Source organism: Entelurus aequoreus, linkage group LG04, assembly GCF_033978785.1.
Source record: "Entelurus aequoreus isolate RoL-2023_Sb linkage group LG04, RoL_Eaeq_v1.1, whole genome shotgun sequence".
Taxonomy (NCBI): domain Eukaryota; kingdom Metazoa; phylum Chordata; class Actinopteri; order Syngnathiformes; family Syngnathidae; genus Entelurus; species Entelurus aequoreus.
This window is the reverse complement of record NC_084734.1, coordinates 33522418-33541104: the sequence shown is the minus strand read 5'-3', so window position 1 is coordinate 33541104 and position 18687 is coordinate 33522418. Positions and strand designations below refer to the sequence as shown.

The window sequence follows — 18687 nt, the reverse complement described above, 5'->3', positions numbered from 1 at the left end:
TTTAGCTACGGAGCTAACGTGATAGTATCGTGCTTAACTGCATATAGAAACAAAATAAATAAATCCCTGACTGGAAGGATAGACAGAAGATCAACAATACTATTAAACCAGGGACATGTAAATACACGGTTAATGCTTTCCAGCCTGGCGAAGCTTAAAAATGCTGTTGCTAACGACGCCATTGAAGCTAACTTAGCTACGGAGCTAACGTGATAGCATCGTGCTTAACTGCATATAGAAACAAAATAAATAAATCCCTGACTGGAAGGATAGACAGAAGATCAACAATACTATTAAACCAGGGACATGTAACTACACGGTTAATGCTTTCCAGCTTGGCGAAGCTTAAAAATACTGTTGCTAACGACGCCATTGAAGCTAACTTAGTATAACGGGACCTCACAGAGCTATGATAAAAACATTAGCGCTCCACCTACGCCAGCCAGCCCTCATCTGCTCATCAACACCCGTGCTCACCTGCGTTCCAGCGATCGACGGAAGGACGAAGGAATTCACCACGATCATCCGTGCGGTCGGTGGCTAGCGTCGGCTAGCGCGTCTGCTATCCGAGTCAAAGTCTTCCTGGTTGTGTTGCTGTTGTCCGCCGCTAATACACCGATCCCACCTACAACTTTCTTCTTTGCAGTCTTCATTGTTCATTAAACAAATTGCAAAAGATTCACCAACACAGATGTCCAGAATACTGTGGAATTATGAGATGAAAACAGAGCTATTTTGTATCGGATTCAATGGGGTACCGATACTTCTGTTTCACTGGTTACGTCACACGCAAATGTCATCATCCAAAGACGTTTTCAACCGGAAGTTTAGCGGGAAATTTAAAATTGCACTTTATAAGTTAACCCGGCCGTATTGGCATGTGTTGCAATGTTAAGATTTCATCATTGATATATAAACTATCAGAGTGCGTGGTCGGTAGTAGTGGGTTTCAGTAGGCCTTTAAATTCATGATATGTAGGTTTAAAAGTACAACATTTGCTTATACAACAGCATAAAATGTTAGCATGCTAACATAGGAACAGGATAAATAACAACATATGTATGAATGCCTTGTGGCATTCACACATTAATATTAATATGGGCTGCTTTGCTTTGCAGCTGGCCCATAAATATAAAGATGATGTAAGTAAATTTAGTACATTTATATTTATAAATCAGCAAAAGTAGCAGTTATTCTTCACAACAATACTCAAGTAAAAGTAACAAGTATGTTGCAATAGAACTACTCTGACAAGTACAATTGATCCAAAAAGTTACTTAAGTAAATGTAACGTAACAACTTATCCGACATAAATATCAACCTAACCGCAAACCGCCTAATTGTAACTCACCAAGCAACAGCTTTACCAAATAAGCAATTGTCACGTTTTATTGTCCGTCTTATTATGTGTGTGTAGATTAATATTAGAGCACATTTAATGTCAAGACTGGAGGTTTTAATAGCGAAAACGTATCAGCTATGTCATGATGACTCAAGGTTTTTGTCGCTGGCCTGCTGAAAATAGACCCGACATATTTTTAACATTTAATCCTTTAGCCAAAAGCGTCTCCAACTGCCCTTATGCAATGGTGGCGTCCAAGTCATGTGTCCAGCAGATTTCTGTCCAATCTGCCAGCGATTAGCCAGGCTTTTCAGTCTATCCTTAGCATCCTCATGCATGTGATTAGCTGCTAGGCTACTGGACTGCACTGCAGGAGTGCTAACTAGTTTCTGTGCACACTGAAGGTCCGGAGGTCCTTTGTGGACTTTATTCCTTGGATTGCTCGTGGATTATGACTGTGGATCTAGTAAGTATGTGCGCTTTATTCTACTATTCATGCATCTGTCAAATTTGCAGTACTTGCTAAAAAGAAAACAACCTCCAAATGATAAGGCTTAACGCTGGGTGTGGTTTTTGTAATAAAGAAAACATGACATTCTAATGTATATTTCTATGCTTCTAGTAAACCAAAAAGCTACATGTGGTCATTGTTCAGTGAACTTATTTAAAAACAAGACTTTTATTTGAGTTTTGGCTAAAAAAAAAAGAAAGAAAAAAAATCCTGTCTTATCTGTATTAAAAAATAATACACATAAATCAATAATAAAAATCTAAATTCAAACAAAAATATTTATTTCTATATCTCCTCTGTAGTTTCATCGTATTAGTAATGAATAAACGTTATTAAAGCAATATACGTAAAATATACCTCAGTTTTTAAATCATCTTGATAGCACAGCAGTAGGAGAATAAATGCATTGTTGTTACCGTAGCGACGCTAAACACATCTAGGATGTTACTGATGGACCAGACGGGACAATATGCATTTGTAAATAAAATGAATCTAAAACAGATCACTTATCATTGATTACATTAGCACAGGGGTGTCAAACTCATTTTAGATCGGGGGCCACATGGAGAAAAATCTACTCCCAAGTGGTAAAATCACGGCACGATAACTTAAAAATAAAGACAACTTCAGATTGTTTTCTTTGTTTAAAAATATAACAAACACATTCTGATATTGTACAAATCATAATGTTGTTGGGTTTTTTTTACACTTACATGTTGCGGTTAATAGCATTCTATCTTTATTAGTCGTTATTTATATTTTCGGAAGAAATTAGGTGGTAATGTTCATCAGTCCACTCATTGGTGTTAATTTTCACTTTATCAACATAAAAAAATTATATCAAAATCAAAATCAAAATACAGGATGTTATTTATGTAGTTTGATCATTTTCCTCGACTGATGTACTAACATCATGTGGTTTATTTTGTACATATGTAGCATCATCTACAAAGATACAAAGAGTTGCTATTGCGACATCCAGTGGACACATTTAGAACAGCTGTTTCTTTCATAAAAAAATTTCAGGTTAATTTGTATACTTTGCAAACTCATCCCGCGGCCCGGATAAAACCTGCTCACGGGCCTGATCCGGCCCTCGGGCCGTACGTTTGACACCCCTGCCTTAGCATGTTTACCGCAGTTGGATTCACACCGTCAAGAAAAACAACAGCTTCTTTGGGTTGCTCTAAATGTCTTTACTAAATGTGTTGCAGAAAAACACTATTGTCAAAACCATCAAGAATAGTTTAAAGCCAGGATTTTTTTTGGGGGGGGGAGGGGGGTGTATTGTTTGTAGTTGCTGTAACATAAATGATATGTTTGCACGACCGCACAATAAGAAACATTTTAAGCAATGGAGTGCACACCTTTGCCAAACAAACCACAGGAAGGACGCTAATACAAAAAGAAAGATAACAGCCAAAGCTTTTCTTTATAAATGTCAGTCAAGCTTGGCCTATTTTACCAACACTTGAAACATTTACATCCCTTTTCTGCTTTTTCTACCCGACAACAATGAGTCCTCTTTTACCACCCAGCTTTGTCTCATTGAGAATGACTTTATTTGCAGATATTTACGCTTTTTAGCGGCGCTAATCCCTGGCGGAGGTTCTCCCAGTGGATTCTCCTCTGCGGCGGCGGTGACAGTGACGAGGTAACGTCACCTTTAAGCTCGTTATTTAAAGTCGCTCTGTAGGATTGGCATTGCCTCTTCGTTATCCGTGTCTTCGTTTACACTTCAGTCTTTTTCATGGGAATATGTAACGTTTAGAATGCTGAGTAGCTAACGCACACAATCATCTATTACACTGTTTTTTTCATCCTGTCTTTCTACCAGGTTATGATGATTGGAAGGCGACGCCTTACGAGGCTCCCTGCCCGTCTCCTACTGATCTGAGAGGAAGGACAAGCAGTCGCCATGTCCTCCCACGACTTCCAGTGCTTCAGTGCCGTCTCTGGGGACCCTTCCCCAAAACTCCCCACTTGCAGGCTGCCCCGCATCGCCCATCATGACCCCGTGGCGACCGAATGTTACCTGTGCTCAGAGTACAGACACGCCCGCACCATGGAGGCGTTACAGTCTTTGTCGTCTCTCTGTCACTACGACCACCATCATAATCATCGCCAGCCTCACCAGCATGTTCGATGGAGGCCCGGCAGGCCCGACAACAACCCTCTGGCGCCTCAGCGGCACTTAAAGAGGATAATCCTGGTGAAAAATAGCAACCCCTCGGTCAGAAAGACCATCGTCTTACAACGCAAGGGGCTGCGCAGCTTCGGACTTTTCTTGGAGGAACTCTCCGCGCTCATGCAGTACCACGTGAGGAAGGTGTGCACTCTGGACGGACACAAGGTGAGGTCACAACACTAGGCACACCTGTGCACCGAGCATCCAAAGGTCATTTTCACATAAGCATTGACTCATCAATATTAGCCTTTATGCTGCTTCACCTTTACTGTACAGTACTAGCATTACAACAACATTACATTACATTACTTGTAGAGCAGAGTGAAACAGTGGCCTCTGGTGGCCTAATCGGTGCACAGCAAGAGGAGGCCAAGCATCTATCTACTATAATTAGTTAAAAAAGTAAACAAATTAATTATAAAAGTGGTATTATTTGCCTAAAAAATTATGTACTAGCTATAAATTAAATGTAATAATTAATTAGCTTGAAAAGTCACATGATGTTAGTGTTAAAAGTCAATTATTAAAGTGGCATTATTTGCCCCCCAAAAAGTTTGTTGTAATATAATTCGTTTATCTGCAAGAAATGAAATTTATTAGCACTGAAAGCCACATAATCTGCTATCAATGTCATTTATTGGTTATAAATGTCACTTTATGCCATACAAGATCATTTTATTTGTAACACAAGTTACTTAAAGGGGCTGTTTTTAACTCCTTCACAGTTACATTTGTCAAAGCAAAAAATAGATGTTACCATTAGTGGTTTAACAGAACACATTTGTTTTAAAACTGTCGATATTTTTCACTATTACTAAGTTTATGTAATACAAATGTTTACCTGCCCGACAAAATCGCGTGCACACGTACAAAAGCAGTCCAAGAGAAGCAATTAACGATCAATTTGCAGTCATGTTGTTGTTACGATAGAATATACATTCAATGACGGCTAAAACTAACCATTCAAATCGGTATCATTAGCTAACAACACCCAAAGCTCATGCGCATACACGTTTTACGCCCGTACCTAATTAAACATTACCTCCTAATTACCTCCTAGAAGACGGAGGAGGGCGGGACATAACGCTTAAAATACATTGGAAAGTTAATTAGTTACAACAGTTATTTTATTAGTTATAAAAGTCACTTATTAATAATAAAAATGTCATTAGTTGTCTAAAATGTATTATGTCATATACGAAAATTGTCATTATTTGCCCCCAAAAATTTATAGAGCTGTACTTTACCTGCTAAAATGTAATTTATTAACTTTAAAGTCACATTGCATGCTACAAATGTAATTTATTAGTTACAAAAGTGACTTTACTACTATGTTAAGTGGTTTCATTAGTGCCAAGACTTACTGTATGGCACTGGGAATAAAAGTATACTTACCAATTTAAAAAAAAATGCTTATTTGCTTGAAAACATTATTGTACAAGTTACATAATTGACTTTACTAGCCTTGAATGTAGTTTTATTAGTTTTAAAAGTAACTATCATCAGCTTTAAATTGAGTTTTATTACTTATAAAAGTAACTTTTTCAACTTAAAATGTAATATAATCGTTATAAAATTAACTTAATTAGCAAAACATTTAACAAAGTTAGTTCCCACCGTCTTCTATTAGTTGCAAAATGATGTGGATCAATTCCCAGTAATATTTTAGTTAGTTGCAAATGTAATTGTAATTAGAATTAAAGTTACATTTCAAGAGGCAAAAATAAAATTGGATGAGCTTTTAACTAACAGTAGATAAGATGATGTAACACTACTACTTACAAATGAAATTGTTTTGGTGTAAAATGTGTCTGCTCAAAATGATGAATAACTCTCTTAATTTTAAATACATCTGTTAATTGGGCACAGCAAAAGTAGTTTTGGTGAAATTGCTGTTGTAGTTCATGAGGGTTCTCTTCCTTTAGTTACTGAAAGGTCTGTCATGTATCTACATCCTATACACTTTATGCACATATGCAATTACAGGGACATTAAAAGTATTCCCAGACATCACGAAACGCATTCTCATTTTTCATCTTTATGAAATCACTAGTTTTCAAACTCTCACAGATTTACGCTCTAAATAGATTATATATCAGGAGGGTAATTCATTACCTTCACTCTGGTTTGGTGTGAGTCTGCCTGAAGCTATTCATCTATGCAGCGTGGTCGTGGATTTTTAGCTCAAAACTGCTTTGCCATCAAAAACACACTTTTAAAAAGTGTCAGTGAAAGACACATTGCATCCGTTCTAGAGCCTCTGGTTGCAATATCAGGCATAGATTGTATTTTTTTTGGTATTCTTTTTTTGACTGTAGACATGCACTAGATCACACTGCGAGCAAGCAGCACTATCAGAGGCTATTCGTTACTTCAATTAGTCCAGATAGAAGAAAGAGGTCAGCTCATGCTGGCCCTACTGCCCCACTGGACCCAGCCATTTGGGTTAATCATCCGTCAAACAAGGGGATTATATTTTAATTTGTGATGACAATATGTAGTCAGCGTGACGTGTTTAATATACCCTAGTCACACTGTCCCTGTGTAAGCCCACTGCTGGCAGTCTTCCATTGCAGGACTGCACAGTCATCCCTTGGAGTCCTTTAGAGATCATCCTTGATTAAGGTGTTTTAGCTTGCTAGCAGTGGCACAAAGAGAGAAAGCTGTATTTTTTAGCACAGGAAAGGGTGTCACTACCTAGGACTCTCTTGTAGTTATGACACAAGAACAGTCTTGCAAGTCTTGCCCAAAAGTGAACAAGCCTTTCTCCAGTGCCAACCAGTCCCAATCGTAATCCAGTCCATCGCTAAATCCTTAGAAAACATCGGTCTTTAAATGTTTTTCCTCAAAAGGATTTTTTTGGTTTCAGGTTGAAAATGTGCAAAATGTTATGCACTGTCCTGGTGTTCTGATTTGTGTGGGTCGGGATCCGTCTCACCCCTCCATTTTGGAGAGATTTCGGAAAGCAGCTGAGGACAAATTGCCAATGCTGAGTACGAAGGCACGATCCGCTTGCGGTGTAGACAGTGATGACGGTAGGAAAATTATTTGACAAAGTGTTTGGATACAAATTGATTACATTTTTTTTTATCATTGAAGGACACGCCGTTCAACCGAAACTAGAATCTACCAATGGTTCCACGAGGCATTCAGTGTCTTCTGACAAGTCACTTCCAGATGGAACAGAATCCTTAGAAGATGTCACCTCCTGTCCGGCCACTGCTAACAGAATAAATGATGATGATGTGGAGAAACTAGTCCGTATCAACGAAGATGGCAGCTTGTCTATGAAGATGAAAGTGCGCTTTCGACTAGAAAATGATGAAACCTTACTGTGGTCGACAGAAGTGAGAAAAAGCTCCAACAGAACCTGCGAGCACCAGGTTCTCGACAGAAGCTGTTTGGGTTCTGAAAATGTTTCAGAGACGGGTGAGGCACACGTCAGGAGGCGCCACCAAAGACAGGGCTTTGGTTGTCCTCACTGCTGTAATCAAACAAGAGAGTACAACATTTGGACTAACACCGCAACAGGTTCTCAGAGAGAAAGTGGCAGCACTCACACATCAAGCTCAGGCGCTTCCTCGCACAGGGTGGTTTCAAGAAAGAGCATGGTTGAAAGTCGGAAAACTGTGGCCAAATCAAGCGAGGAGCATTTAGAAGAAGTGGTTGAGCATGTTAAATCATTTGAAACGGTGGAGTACTGCGCCATCCATAGTGAGTCTTGCATGAATACGGTAGACAACTGTGAGGCTGAGCAAGAACGAGAACTTGGATCTACAAGTGCATCAAGACAACACTCGCTAAGTGAAAAACCAGAAAAGGAGGAGCTGAAAGGAGATGCTATGCCGGAAACTTTGAGGAAATCATCGTCAGGATCTACACACTCAAAGAAATCCACTAAGAAGTCTAGAAGGTCATATGCATGTCACTGTGGAGCATCTGATGGTAGTCAGGATACACAAATGCAAACAAATTCAGAGGAGACTCTTGCTGTCACGTCTGTCCGATCAAATTCTGTTGAGTCGAATGAATGCAAAGAAACACATAATGCAGAACCTGCGGGTGTGGAAGAGGATCGATCAAAAAGTGCCATGTCCGTTCATTCAAATGCCTCAACAAAGTGTAAACCAAAAGTCTTAGAGTGCAATGAAAGACCATCAAGTCAAACATCAGCCAAGTCTGAGGTGACAAGTGAACTATGTCAATCAGAAAAAGAAGCGGAGGCAGAAAGACCAACAACTTCCTGCTCGTCCAGATCCACAACTTCAGTTACATCAAAAGGATACACTCATGTGGATGAGGCTGAAGAAGAATATGCCAAAGAACAAGTCCAAGACCAAGCAGAGGAAAGTGAGAGTGGACAGAGAACTCAAAGCCAAATGTCTATGAAATCTTCTAAAAAGTCCAAATCACCTGAACAAAGTCTAGAAGAAACCTCAGAGGTGAATACTGAGGGACTAGAATCTACAAAGGACGTACAAGATCAAGTAAGATTATCGAGTGTCCTTTCAGCGACATCGACAAAGTCTAAAACCTTGGAGGTTGTCAAAGAAATACAAGAGGCATCTGCAATGTTAAATGTTGATGATTGCCCTGAGGAAGAAACTGAGGAGAGACCTCCAACTACCATATCAGTTGAATCTGTTATATCAGATGTAAGGTCAAGGAAATCAAAATCCCCAGAAGTTGATGCTGATGGATATACTACAGAGGCAACTGAAGGTAGACCACAAAGCACAACGTCAATCGACTCAGTAGGGTCGGTAAAGAGCAGTATTTCTGCTACATCATGTCAATCTAAGTCATCAGAAGCACCAGATGATGAATGTAGAAGTAATGGAGTGCCAACTCCAGAAGAAACAGCGTGCAACACTTCAGCCATAGTGAGCAGTTTGGAAGTCAAAGATAGTGTTTCAAATCACAAGGTTGAGGAAACAGAGAGGCCTGCTTCAGGATATCATAGTGCCATGTCAGAAAAAACTGCTGACTCAGAATTGTCTGCAGAATCCATGAAGTCCAGAACCTCTGAAAATAGGACTGAAGGAAATGTTGATGATGCAGAGAGAGCACAAAGTGCAATGTCTACCAAATCAAAGGCATCCAAGGGATATTCTCAATCCAAAGCCTCTCAGCCTGTCCTTGAACAAAATGACGAAGACGATAGTGAGCAAGATGCTAGCCAGAGGTCACCCAGCGCCATGTCAACCAAATCGACCAAGTCAAGCATTTGTTCGAGATCAAATGAGGATGAGAGAGAACCAAGTGTGATGTCGGTTATCTCCCAATCTGATGATGTTACTTCACAATCAAATGTTTCAGAAGCTCTTCTGGAAGATGGTGTTGATATACTTGATGAAGAGACAAAAAGTAGAGTAACAAACGCCATGTTAGCTCGATCTAACAAATCGGCAAGGTCAATTAAGTCCAAATACTCTGCTGATGTTCCAGCGGACGAAACATCTGAGTGTTCAATCCAGTCACAGGCTTCTGCAGAGAGACCACTCAGTGCTTTGTCTGCAAAATCAACAAAATCGCAAGTTTCTGGAAAATCTACAAAATCAGATGTTTCTGGAATGTGTGCCGAAGATGTTGGAGAGGAAGATGTTGAGAGATCACACAGTGAGATGTCAGCTAAATCTGCAATGTCTTCTTTTTCGACAAAGTCCAAAGTATCTAATATTTCAGCTAATGGCCATTATCATCAAGAGAGGGTGTCAAGCAGCAGGTCGGTCAGATCAGAAAGATCTGCAGAAACAAATGTTTCAGCAAAATCTAAGTCCATTAAGGACAGTCCATCTGATCACGATATGGATTCTCCCGGAGAAAAACTATGTGATAGCAGATCAATAAGCTCACTATCAGTTTTATCAAGTGTTTCAGCGCGGTCAAGTAAGTCCAAATGTTCAACCAAAGTTCTAGCTGAACAATGCAGGCCTAAGTCACATGCTTCTGACGTATCATCAAAATCCGACGTGTCGGAAGTTCTCACTAGAGAAATCTCAAGTAGAGCAGAGAGTAAAGTGTCTGCCAAATCCACAAAGTCCAACAAATCAAAAGTCTCAGCTGACAAAAATACTTTTTGTCATGAGCCAGTTGAAAGAGCTTTGAGTAACTTGTCCATCAAATCAGCAATATCTGCAAGGACATGTGTCTCTGGAGTGTCTAGGGATGTTCCTGAGCTGACTAGCGAACACAGCGTTGAAATCTCTGAAATGGAGAGTGAAGCACAAGGGAGTTCAAGGCAGTCAGTCGAGTCAGGTGCATCAGCAAGAGTCATAGGCTCCAAAACTGAAGAAAGTACTGAATGTGCAGTTGATAATGGGGACGAGGAGCAACTGGAAGCAAAGGAATCATTCCAATCACAAGATTTTGGTGTGACTGGAGGTGTTTCTATGCAAAGATCTGCTAGCTCTTTTTCAGCTAGCTCTACAAAGACAAAGTCTTCAGGCCTCTCTCTGTTTAATAAAAACAATGAGAATCATGATGAAATATCACAAATAAGATCAGCAAGCAAGTTATCCGTCAAATCAACCAAGACAAACACATCTGTCTCATCAAGAGCAACATCTGAGGTTCCTTCAGAAGAAAACACTACAAACGGGGAGGAAACTGAGCAGAGGCCGGTGAGCGCTAAATCAGCCAGATCTGCCAAATCAGCACAATCAAACACTTCAGCAACATCTTCGAATATACTGCATGAAAACAATGACGAGAATACAGAGAAAGCACCAAGTAGTTTTTCTGTAAAATCAACTAAATCCAGGAGATCAAATTCCTCAGCAACATCAAAGAAGTCAGAAGCTGCTGCAGATGATGCTATTATTGATGCCACTAAAATCAAATCAGATGAATCAGCAAAGTCTGTTGTGTCTGAAAAAATTGAATTGAGAAAAGGTTGTGAAAAATGTAAAACCCCAAGTGTGATGACTATCAAATCAGATATATCTTTAAAATCAAGGACATCAAATATATCACTAAGGGCAGCTGAAATGCCTGATCAGGATGTTAATGGAATCAGCGGCACTCCAAGTGTTTTGTCCGTCAAATCAAATGTGTCTTCAAGAACCAGAATGTCTGAAGTAGCCCCGAGCGAACAGACTGATAGAAGAACCCACAGTGTGATGTCCAGTGTATCTGTGAAATCCAAGAATTCAGAAGTTCCTGCTGTGGCGGTTGAGGACTCGGAAGACCGAACACCCACAGGTATGTCATCCAAGTCCAAAAGGTCAGCTACATCTCTGGGAAGAAAAAGCCGGGGGAAAGGACAAAAGTCTCTATCTGTCAAATCTGTAAGATCCAAGAAAACTGAAGTTGATGACAACCAGCAAACCAGCAAAGATGCAAGCTCTGAGAGACTACCGAATGGGCCTGCAGACAAAAGTGTCAAAGAGAATATAGATACTGATGATGTAGCGATAGTTCCATCAAATTTGCCAAATGCTTCTCTAACTGAGGTTGTTAGCGAATGGCTTAAAACCATACCAGCTGACGGCGAACTGTGCGACTTGGAGGAGTTTGACGAAAACTGTGACACACTCAAAAGCGGCACAGTGGTCGATGAACCCAATGATGACAAAGCAGTTGAGAATGTAAACAAACCAAATGATCTGAACGGTGTTTCTGGAGATGAACATCATAAAGACACGGATATATCAAATGCAGATTGTGGAGATAATGACCCCAAGATATTTTACTCTTCTGTGCAAGTGATGAAAGTCCTTCTCAATCCAAAACTGGACAGATGCAATAGTTTACCTGAGGTTTCTCCTGCATATGGACGCAAATTAAGCACTTCAGCCAGAGGTTTCTTGGATTGCCTTGTGAAGTTACAGTTAATAGACCACGATCCCAAGAACACAGATGAAAAATGTGAACGATACAAAGCACTGATGGAGATTCTTCAATCCCTTTGGCTGTGCGACTCCTTAGACAATGAACCTTTGTTAGCAAAGGACCGCCATTCTGATGAAGAGTTTAATCACACGTCCTCCTCTGGCGTAGATGTCAATAGTGGCTCCACAGGTTCTGGAAAGAGCAGCGACGGAGTGAATGGTAATCAAGCACAAACTATTGCAGATGCATTTGGCAAAGCACAGGAAGTCAACAGGTATGAAGAAACAGGCAGAGGAGAGGAGGAATTACCTCAGGGAAACCAAAAGGGAGACCGATTAACAGATGAGACCATTAGAAGTAATGATAGCTCAAGAGAGATGTCTGAAAGCCCACTCTCCTCAGGCAATGGTCAGAGGTGTGATACAGGCTCCATGTCTGAGAGTCCGGTCCAATCCAGTAAACATATTTGTCAAGACCCTGATCCTGTTTGGGTCCTGAGTTTACTAAACAAAATAGAGAAGCAGTTTATGACTCATTACATCAATGCAATGAGTGAGTTCAAAGACCAGTGGAAAATTAACGATAATGAGCAGCTGGACAGAATGATAGGAGAAATTAAAAATGTGATTGAAACACGCATCCAAACTAGCATACACAGAGAACTGGGCAAGATCAAAGGTCGAACAGGCCTACCAAGACCTCCGAAAGAAACAAAGTCCAGGCCTTCAACGACCCAGACGGACGAAAGGAGACGAAAGCTTAAGATGAAAGCCAAACAGTCATTTGAACCACAGTCAGGAAAAAGCGACGATTCGGCTATGAGCACAGTTTACAGCGATCAGCGTGAAGAAACCGAGGATGAAAGCTGCCCATGCGAATCGTGCGATAAGAAAAAAATGGCACAGACAACTCCATTGCTTGGGGAAATGATGAGTACTGCCCCTGTTTTAATGGACTTTGATTTGAAGAGAATTCTTCAGATGAAGAATGATGATACTACAGACCACTCTTTACCCAATAATGAAACCAAAGCAGCAGCAACGCTTATCGGACAGATTCTGGAGAACGCCATAATGGAAATGGAGGAAGATCAAAAAGATGTTGTAGACAAGGCAAATGAGGGTGATATCACAGGTGGAAAGGTTTCTGAAGCCAAAGATGAAGAAGAAGCCACCCTAAGTGAGGACCAAATTGAAGCTCCAGTTGAAGATAATTTCACCACTAATGCTGATATGCCGCTAGAAGAAGTGGGGGAAGCATGTAAAGTTAAGACTGTCATTTTAGCTAAAGATACATCTGCTATCAGTGGACCGGAGAAAGATGATGCCGCCACCGTGAAGGACTCAAATGCAAACACTGACAATAAGGTTTCTACAAAAGAAGAGATGTTGGCTGAGGAAGATAGAACTGAGAGGGATGAAGAAGGGCCAGGAGATGGTGAAGAGGAGACACTTGCCACCAGTGGAAATGAGAATAAGGATGCAGACACCATGAAGGACTCCAATGAGTGTGTAGAAATTGATGATGAGGTTTCTGCAGAAGACATGACAACTGGGGAAGCTGCTGTAAACATAATATCTGAAGATGAAGATGAAGAAGTTAAAGCCGATGGTGATAAGGAAATACCTGCTACCTGTGAAGATGTGGAGGATGAGGCCGCCACTGAGAATGAGGATGCAAATGCTGCTGCTGAGGTGACAGCCACAAGTGAACATGAATGTGAAGAAGATGCAGAATGGGGGGGTGTTGGTAAAGAGCAAATGGCTTCTGCCAATGGAGAAGAGAACTATGATGATGTTCCCAATGCTGCAGAAAATGAGATGATAGAGGGAGCCATCATAGAAGAAGATGAACAAGTAGCACAAGAACCCATCAGTGGTGTAGAGGACTGTCCCGCTACTAGTGGAGATGAGAATAACGATGCAGTGACTGATGACAAGGTCGTTGCAAATGATGAGATGATGAGGGAAGAGGTTGAGGAAACAGCTGAAGCTGAAGATAAAGTTGATGGGCAAGTAGTGGCCATGACAGATGAAGAAATGAGAGTCTGTGGTCAAGAAGAGAATCCAGCTGCTAGTGGGAATGAGAACGATGAGGCAGCCACTGCATATGACAATATAAATGCTGTCTGTGAAGTTGTTGTAGAAGATCAGATGATATGTCAAGAGGTTACTGTAACTGAAAATGCAGCACTTGGAGATGCCATAATAGCTGCCAGTGAACAGGAACCTGAAGAAAATGAGGAAGAAAAATCTTCTGCTACCAGTGGAGGAGAGAATGAGGACTCAGTCACTGAGAATGAGATCACAAATGCTGATGATGATGTTGCTGCAGAAGATGAGAAGATGAGTGAAGATGGTGCTGTAAGTGATGATAAAGATGAAGAAGCGAGAATCAGTGGTGAAGAAGAGCCATCAATGGGAATGGAAAACAATGATGTTGATTCTGAGAATTACAACACAAATGATGAGGTTGCTGCAGAAGATGAGATTATAAGTGAGGAGGTTGTCAAAGTAGCTGAAGTCAATGAAGCAGCACAAGATGATGATGGACCTGAGAAAGATGAAGAAGAGAAAGTGAGTGCTGAAGAAGACACTCCTGCCACCAGTGGGGATGAGAATGCAGCCACTGATAGTGATAATAATGATGCAGAAAACGATAATATGAACGAAGAAGTTGCTGAAACAGTAGAAGAAGCAGCAGAAGAGACCACCATGATAGCTTCAAATGAGGATGAATCTGAAAAAGAAGAAGTTCCTCGTGATGAGGAGACTCATGTCACTGGTGGAGATGACAATGAGGATGCCGCCAATGATAATGATGATGTTGCTGCAAATGATGAGAAGTTGAGAGAAGTGGTAAGAGAAACAGCAGCAGAAGAAGAAGAATCGACCACCATAATAGTTACAAATGAGGAGACTTCTGTCACTAATGAAGATGAGAATGAGGATGCTGCCACTGATGATGAGGTTGCTGCAGAAGATGAGAAGATGAGAAAAGAGGTAACTGAAACATTAGAAGAAGAAGCAGAAGAGACCACCGTAATGGCTACAGATGAGGAGACTCCTGTCACTAGTGGAGATGAGAATGAGGATGTCTCCACTGATGATGAGGTTGCTGCAAAAGATGAGAAGACAAGTGAAGAGGATGCTGAAACAGCAGAAGATGAAGATGAAGCACGGGAGGTCACCATAGTAGAGGATGATAAAGAAGATAGAGCAAGCGGAGAAGAAGAGACTCCTTTCATTAGTGGAGATGAGAATGAGGATGCAGCCAATGATGATGATGTTGCTGCAGAAGATGAGAATATGAGTAAAGAGATAGTAGAAACAGCAGAAGAAGAAGCAGAAGAGACCATCATGATGGCCACAAATGAGGATGAATCTGAGAAAGAAGACGTCCCTAGTGATGAGGAGACTCCTGTCACAAGTGGAGATGAGAATAAAGATACCACCAATGACGATGATGTTTCTGCGGAAGATGAGAAGACAAGTGAAGAAGTACCCGAAACAGCAGAAGAAGAAGCAGAAAACACCACCATGATGGCCACAACTGAGGGTGGACCTGAGAAAGAGGAAGAAGAAGAAAGGGAGACTCCTATCACTAGTGGAGATGCGAATGAGGATGATGTTGCTGAAGAAGATGAGAGTCTGAGGAAAGAGGTAACCGAAACAGCAGAAGAAGAAGCAGAAGACACCACCATGATCGCCACAAATGAGGGTGGATCTGAGAAAGAGGAAGACGAAGGAAGGGAGACTCCTATCACTAGTGGCGATGAGAATGAGGATGATATTGCTGAAGAAGATAAGAATACGAGTGAAGAGGTTTCTGAAACAGCTGAAGACAAAGATGGAGCACAGGAGGTCACCATGACAGAGGATGATGAAGAAGACAGAGCAAGTGATGAAGAAGAGACTCCTGTCACTATGGGAGATGATAATGAGGATGCCGCCAATGATGATGATGATGATGAGAATAGGAGTAAAGAGATAGTCGAAACAGCAGAAGAAAAAGCAGGAGAGACCTTAATGACGGCCACAAATGCAGATGAATCTGAGAAAGAAGAGGAAGAAGAAAATAAGACTCCTGTCACTAGTGGAGTTGAGAATGAGGATGCCACCACTGATGATGAGGTTGTCGCAGAAGATGAGAAGACGAGTGACGAGATTGCTGAAACAGCTGAAGATGAAGCAACAACAGTCCCAAGTGAGAATGAATTCAACAAGGAGGAAGAAGTCCCTGGTAATGAGAAGACTCCTGTCACCAGTGGAGATGAGAATGAGGATGCCACCACTGATGATGAGGTTGTCGCAGAAGATGAGAAGACGAGTGAAGAGATTGCTGAAACAGCTGAAGATGAAGCAACGACAGTCCCAAGTGAGGATGAATCCAACAAGGAGGAAGAAGTCCCTGGCAATGAGAAGACTCCTGTCACCAGTGGAGATGAGAATGAGGATGCCGCCACTGAGGATGAGGTTGCCGCAGAAGATGAGAATATGAATAAAGAGATAGTCGAAACAGCAGAAGAAGAAGCAGAAGAGACCTTCATGATGGCCACAAATGAGGATGAATCTGAGAAAGAAGAGGAAAAAGAAAAGAAGACTCCTGTCACTAGTGGAGATGAGAATGATGATGAGGTTGCAGCAGAAGATGAGAAGACAGCTGAAGAGATTGTTGAAACAGCTGAAGATGAAGCAACGACAGTCCCAAGTGAGGATGAATCCAACAAGGAGGAGGAAGTCCCTGGTAATGAGAAGACTCCTGTAAACAGTGGAGATGAGAACGAAGAAGCTGTAGATGAGATGGAAGAAGACAATAAGGATGAGAATGCAGAAGAGGGGAAAACTTTACCCGAGGAAGATGAAGAATTTGATGAGAGCGGGAATGAAGAGAAGTCAGGCAATGAGGGAACAACAGCGGAACAAACGGATGAGGACGAAGAGGAGCCTGCTGGCATGTGTGGTACTGATTTTGATTCTCATGCTCCCGCAGCTGGAGATGAACATATGGCTGAGAATGAGGCTGAATGCACTAATGAGGGGGCAGCAGATGAGACGGAGCTCAAGGATGAAGAGGATGCTGCAACAATTACGAAAGACTCTCAGGAGGAAGATCCTGAAGAGGAACCTGCTGAAAACAAGGAATCAGTGGCGACCTGTGATGAAGAAGAGGATGTAGAAACAAAAGTGGCTGAAGATCCAGGTGGCATCCCACAGGACGATGAGGAGGATGAGGTGACCAATGATGATGGTCAAGATAATGTAGAAAATTACGAAGACGACAACGTAACAAACAGGGACACTTTTGAAGTATCTGAAAAAGATGAATTGTCCGCTAACCAAGGGGAGTCGGCCGACGGCGAAGACGAGGCAGAATCCGATGATGCCGACGAAGAGGTGAAAGGAAGTAAGGACTTCATCCCCAACAAGGCAGACAATCAGGAGCCGGACCAGGCCAGGGAAACTACTACCTTAGTGGTAAACAACAGTTTGCTTAAAGTAAGCGCCGAGTCTGAGGACGGCGTCTACGCAGATGGAGAAGACTCGGACACGGAAACCTTAAAGTCAGACAACAAGTGATGTGGACAAGGACTGGATGCAGTATTCTAGGACTGGATGCAGTATTCTAGGACTGGATGCAGTATTCTAGGATTAGATGCAATATTGTAGGACTGGATGCAGTATTCGAGGATTAGATGCAATATTCTAGGACTGGATGCAATATTCTAGGACTGGATGCAGTGTTCTAGAACTAGATGCAGTATTCTAAGACTAGATGCAATTTTCTATGACCGGATGCTGTATTATAGGACTAGATGCAGCATTTTGGGACTGTATGCTATTCTTGGAGTGGATGCCGTATTCTGGGACTGGATGTAGTATTCTGGGACTGGATGATGTATTCTAGGTCTGGATGCAGTATTTTGGGACTGGCTGCAATATTCTGGGACTGAATGAAGTATTCTAGGTGTGGATGTATCATTCTCGGGGCGCTTCTACAGATGCTGAGAGACACTGAAAGAATGTACGAGTATCACAACCACGACCTCCATGACTAGGCAGCTCTGGGACATAACCACCTTGAAAACTTGAAGGAAAACTTGAATTCACTTGTGTACTACATGTGTACTAATACTCACAACCTGCACCTCCCTTTAGACACACCTGCACACACTGGCTACTGTGTTAGGTACACTGAAGATGAACACAATCATGCATTCCATGTGAGACAACTCTAGTATTGGATCTCATTAGGTGTACCTAATATTGTGGCCATTACAAGTATATATTTGCACATATACTGTACTCTAGTATTTCCTTTTTAAAATGATACATTTTGTTTTCTTTGTTGGGATTTTTTTAGTGTTTCTTTAAAAAGCCATGAATAATTATCATTTTGAACGCTTCAAAGTACCACAGTGTGAGTATTCAAACGGGATGCACATATCAGTAGAGTAGACAAATGTATGCTTTCATAACTAAAAGCTTCATACCGTGTGGAGGCAAATATTACCTCAACTAAATGTACTGCACTTTTTTTTGTCTGTGGATTAAAATACAAATGCACTTTAAATACACTTGTTTTCTATGTTTTTTTAATTGTATTTTTAAATAACATTATGAAATATTTCCAGGGATGCTTCGATTAGGGTTTTAAGCTGCCAATTTCGATCATCCTTGAGATCGACTAATAGCGATACAGATACAGATCACACGTATTAATTGTACATTTTCAAAAGTAATGCTTAGCGTTATCGACAGTGTAACAATACCAACACAACATTTAAACTAGTTCCTTATTCTCTTTTTTAA

At 41.2% G+C, this 18687-nt stretch overlaps 1 protein-coding gene across 1 annotated transcript; it reads left to right on the top strand.

Moving 5' to 3' along the window:
- Positions 1-1731: 1731 nt before the first annotated feature.
- Positions 1732-18442, top strand: LOC133649186 (microtubule-associated protein futsch-like). Its single transcript, XM_062046020.1, has 5 exons — positions 1732-1809; positions 3425-3508; positions 3692-4207; positions 6912-7077; positions 7142-18442. Exons 3-5 carry the CDS (start codon positions 3773-3775, stop codon positions 17452-17454), a joined length of 10914 nt encoding a protein of 3637 aa, XP_061902004.1. The 5' UTR covers positions 1732-1809; positions 3425-3508; positions 3692-3772; the 3' UTR covers positions 17455-18442.
- The last annotated feature ends 245 nt before the right edge of the window (positions 18443-18687 follow it).

Bases quoted from the DNA above. Each gene is read 5' to 3' on its own strand.
- LOC133649186 (XM_062046020.1), top strand. From the start codon at position 3,773: ATGTCCTCCCACGACTTCCAGTGCTTCAGTGCCGTCTCTGGGGACCCT. The intron at 4,208-6,911 runs GTGAGGTCACAA...TTTTGGTTTCAG, and splicing joins GCACTCTGGACGGACACAAG to GTTGAAAATGTGCAAAATGT. The intron at 7,078-7,141 runs GTAGGAAAATTA...TTATCATTGAAG, and splicing joins CGGTGTAGACAGTGATGACG to GACACGCCGTTCAACCGAAA.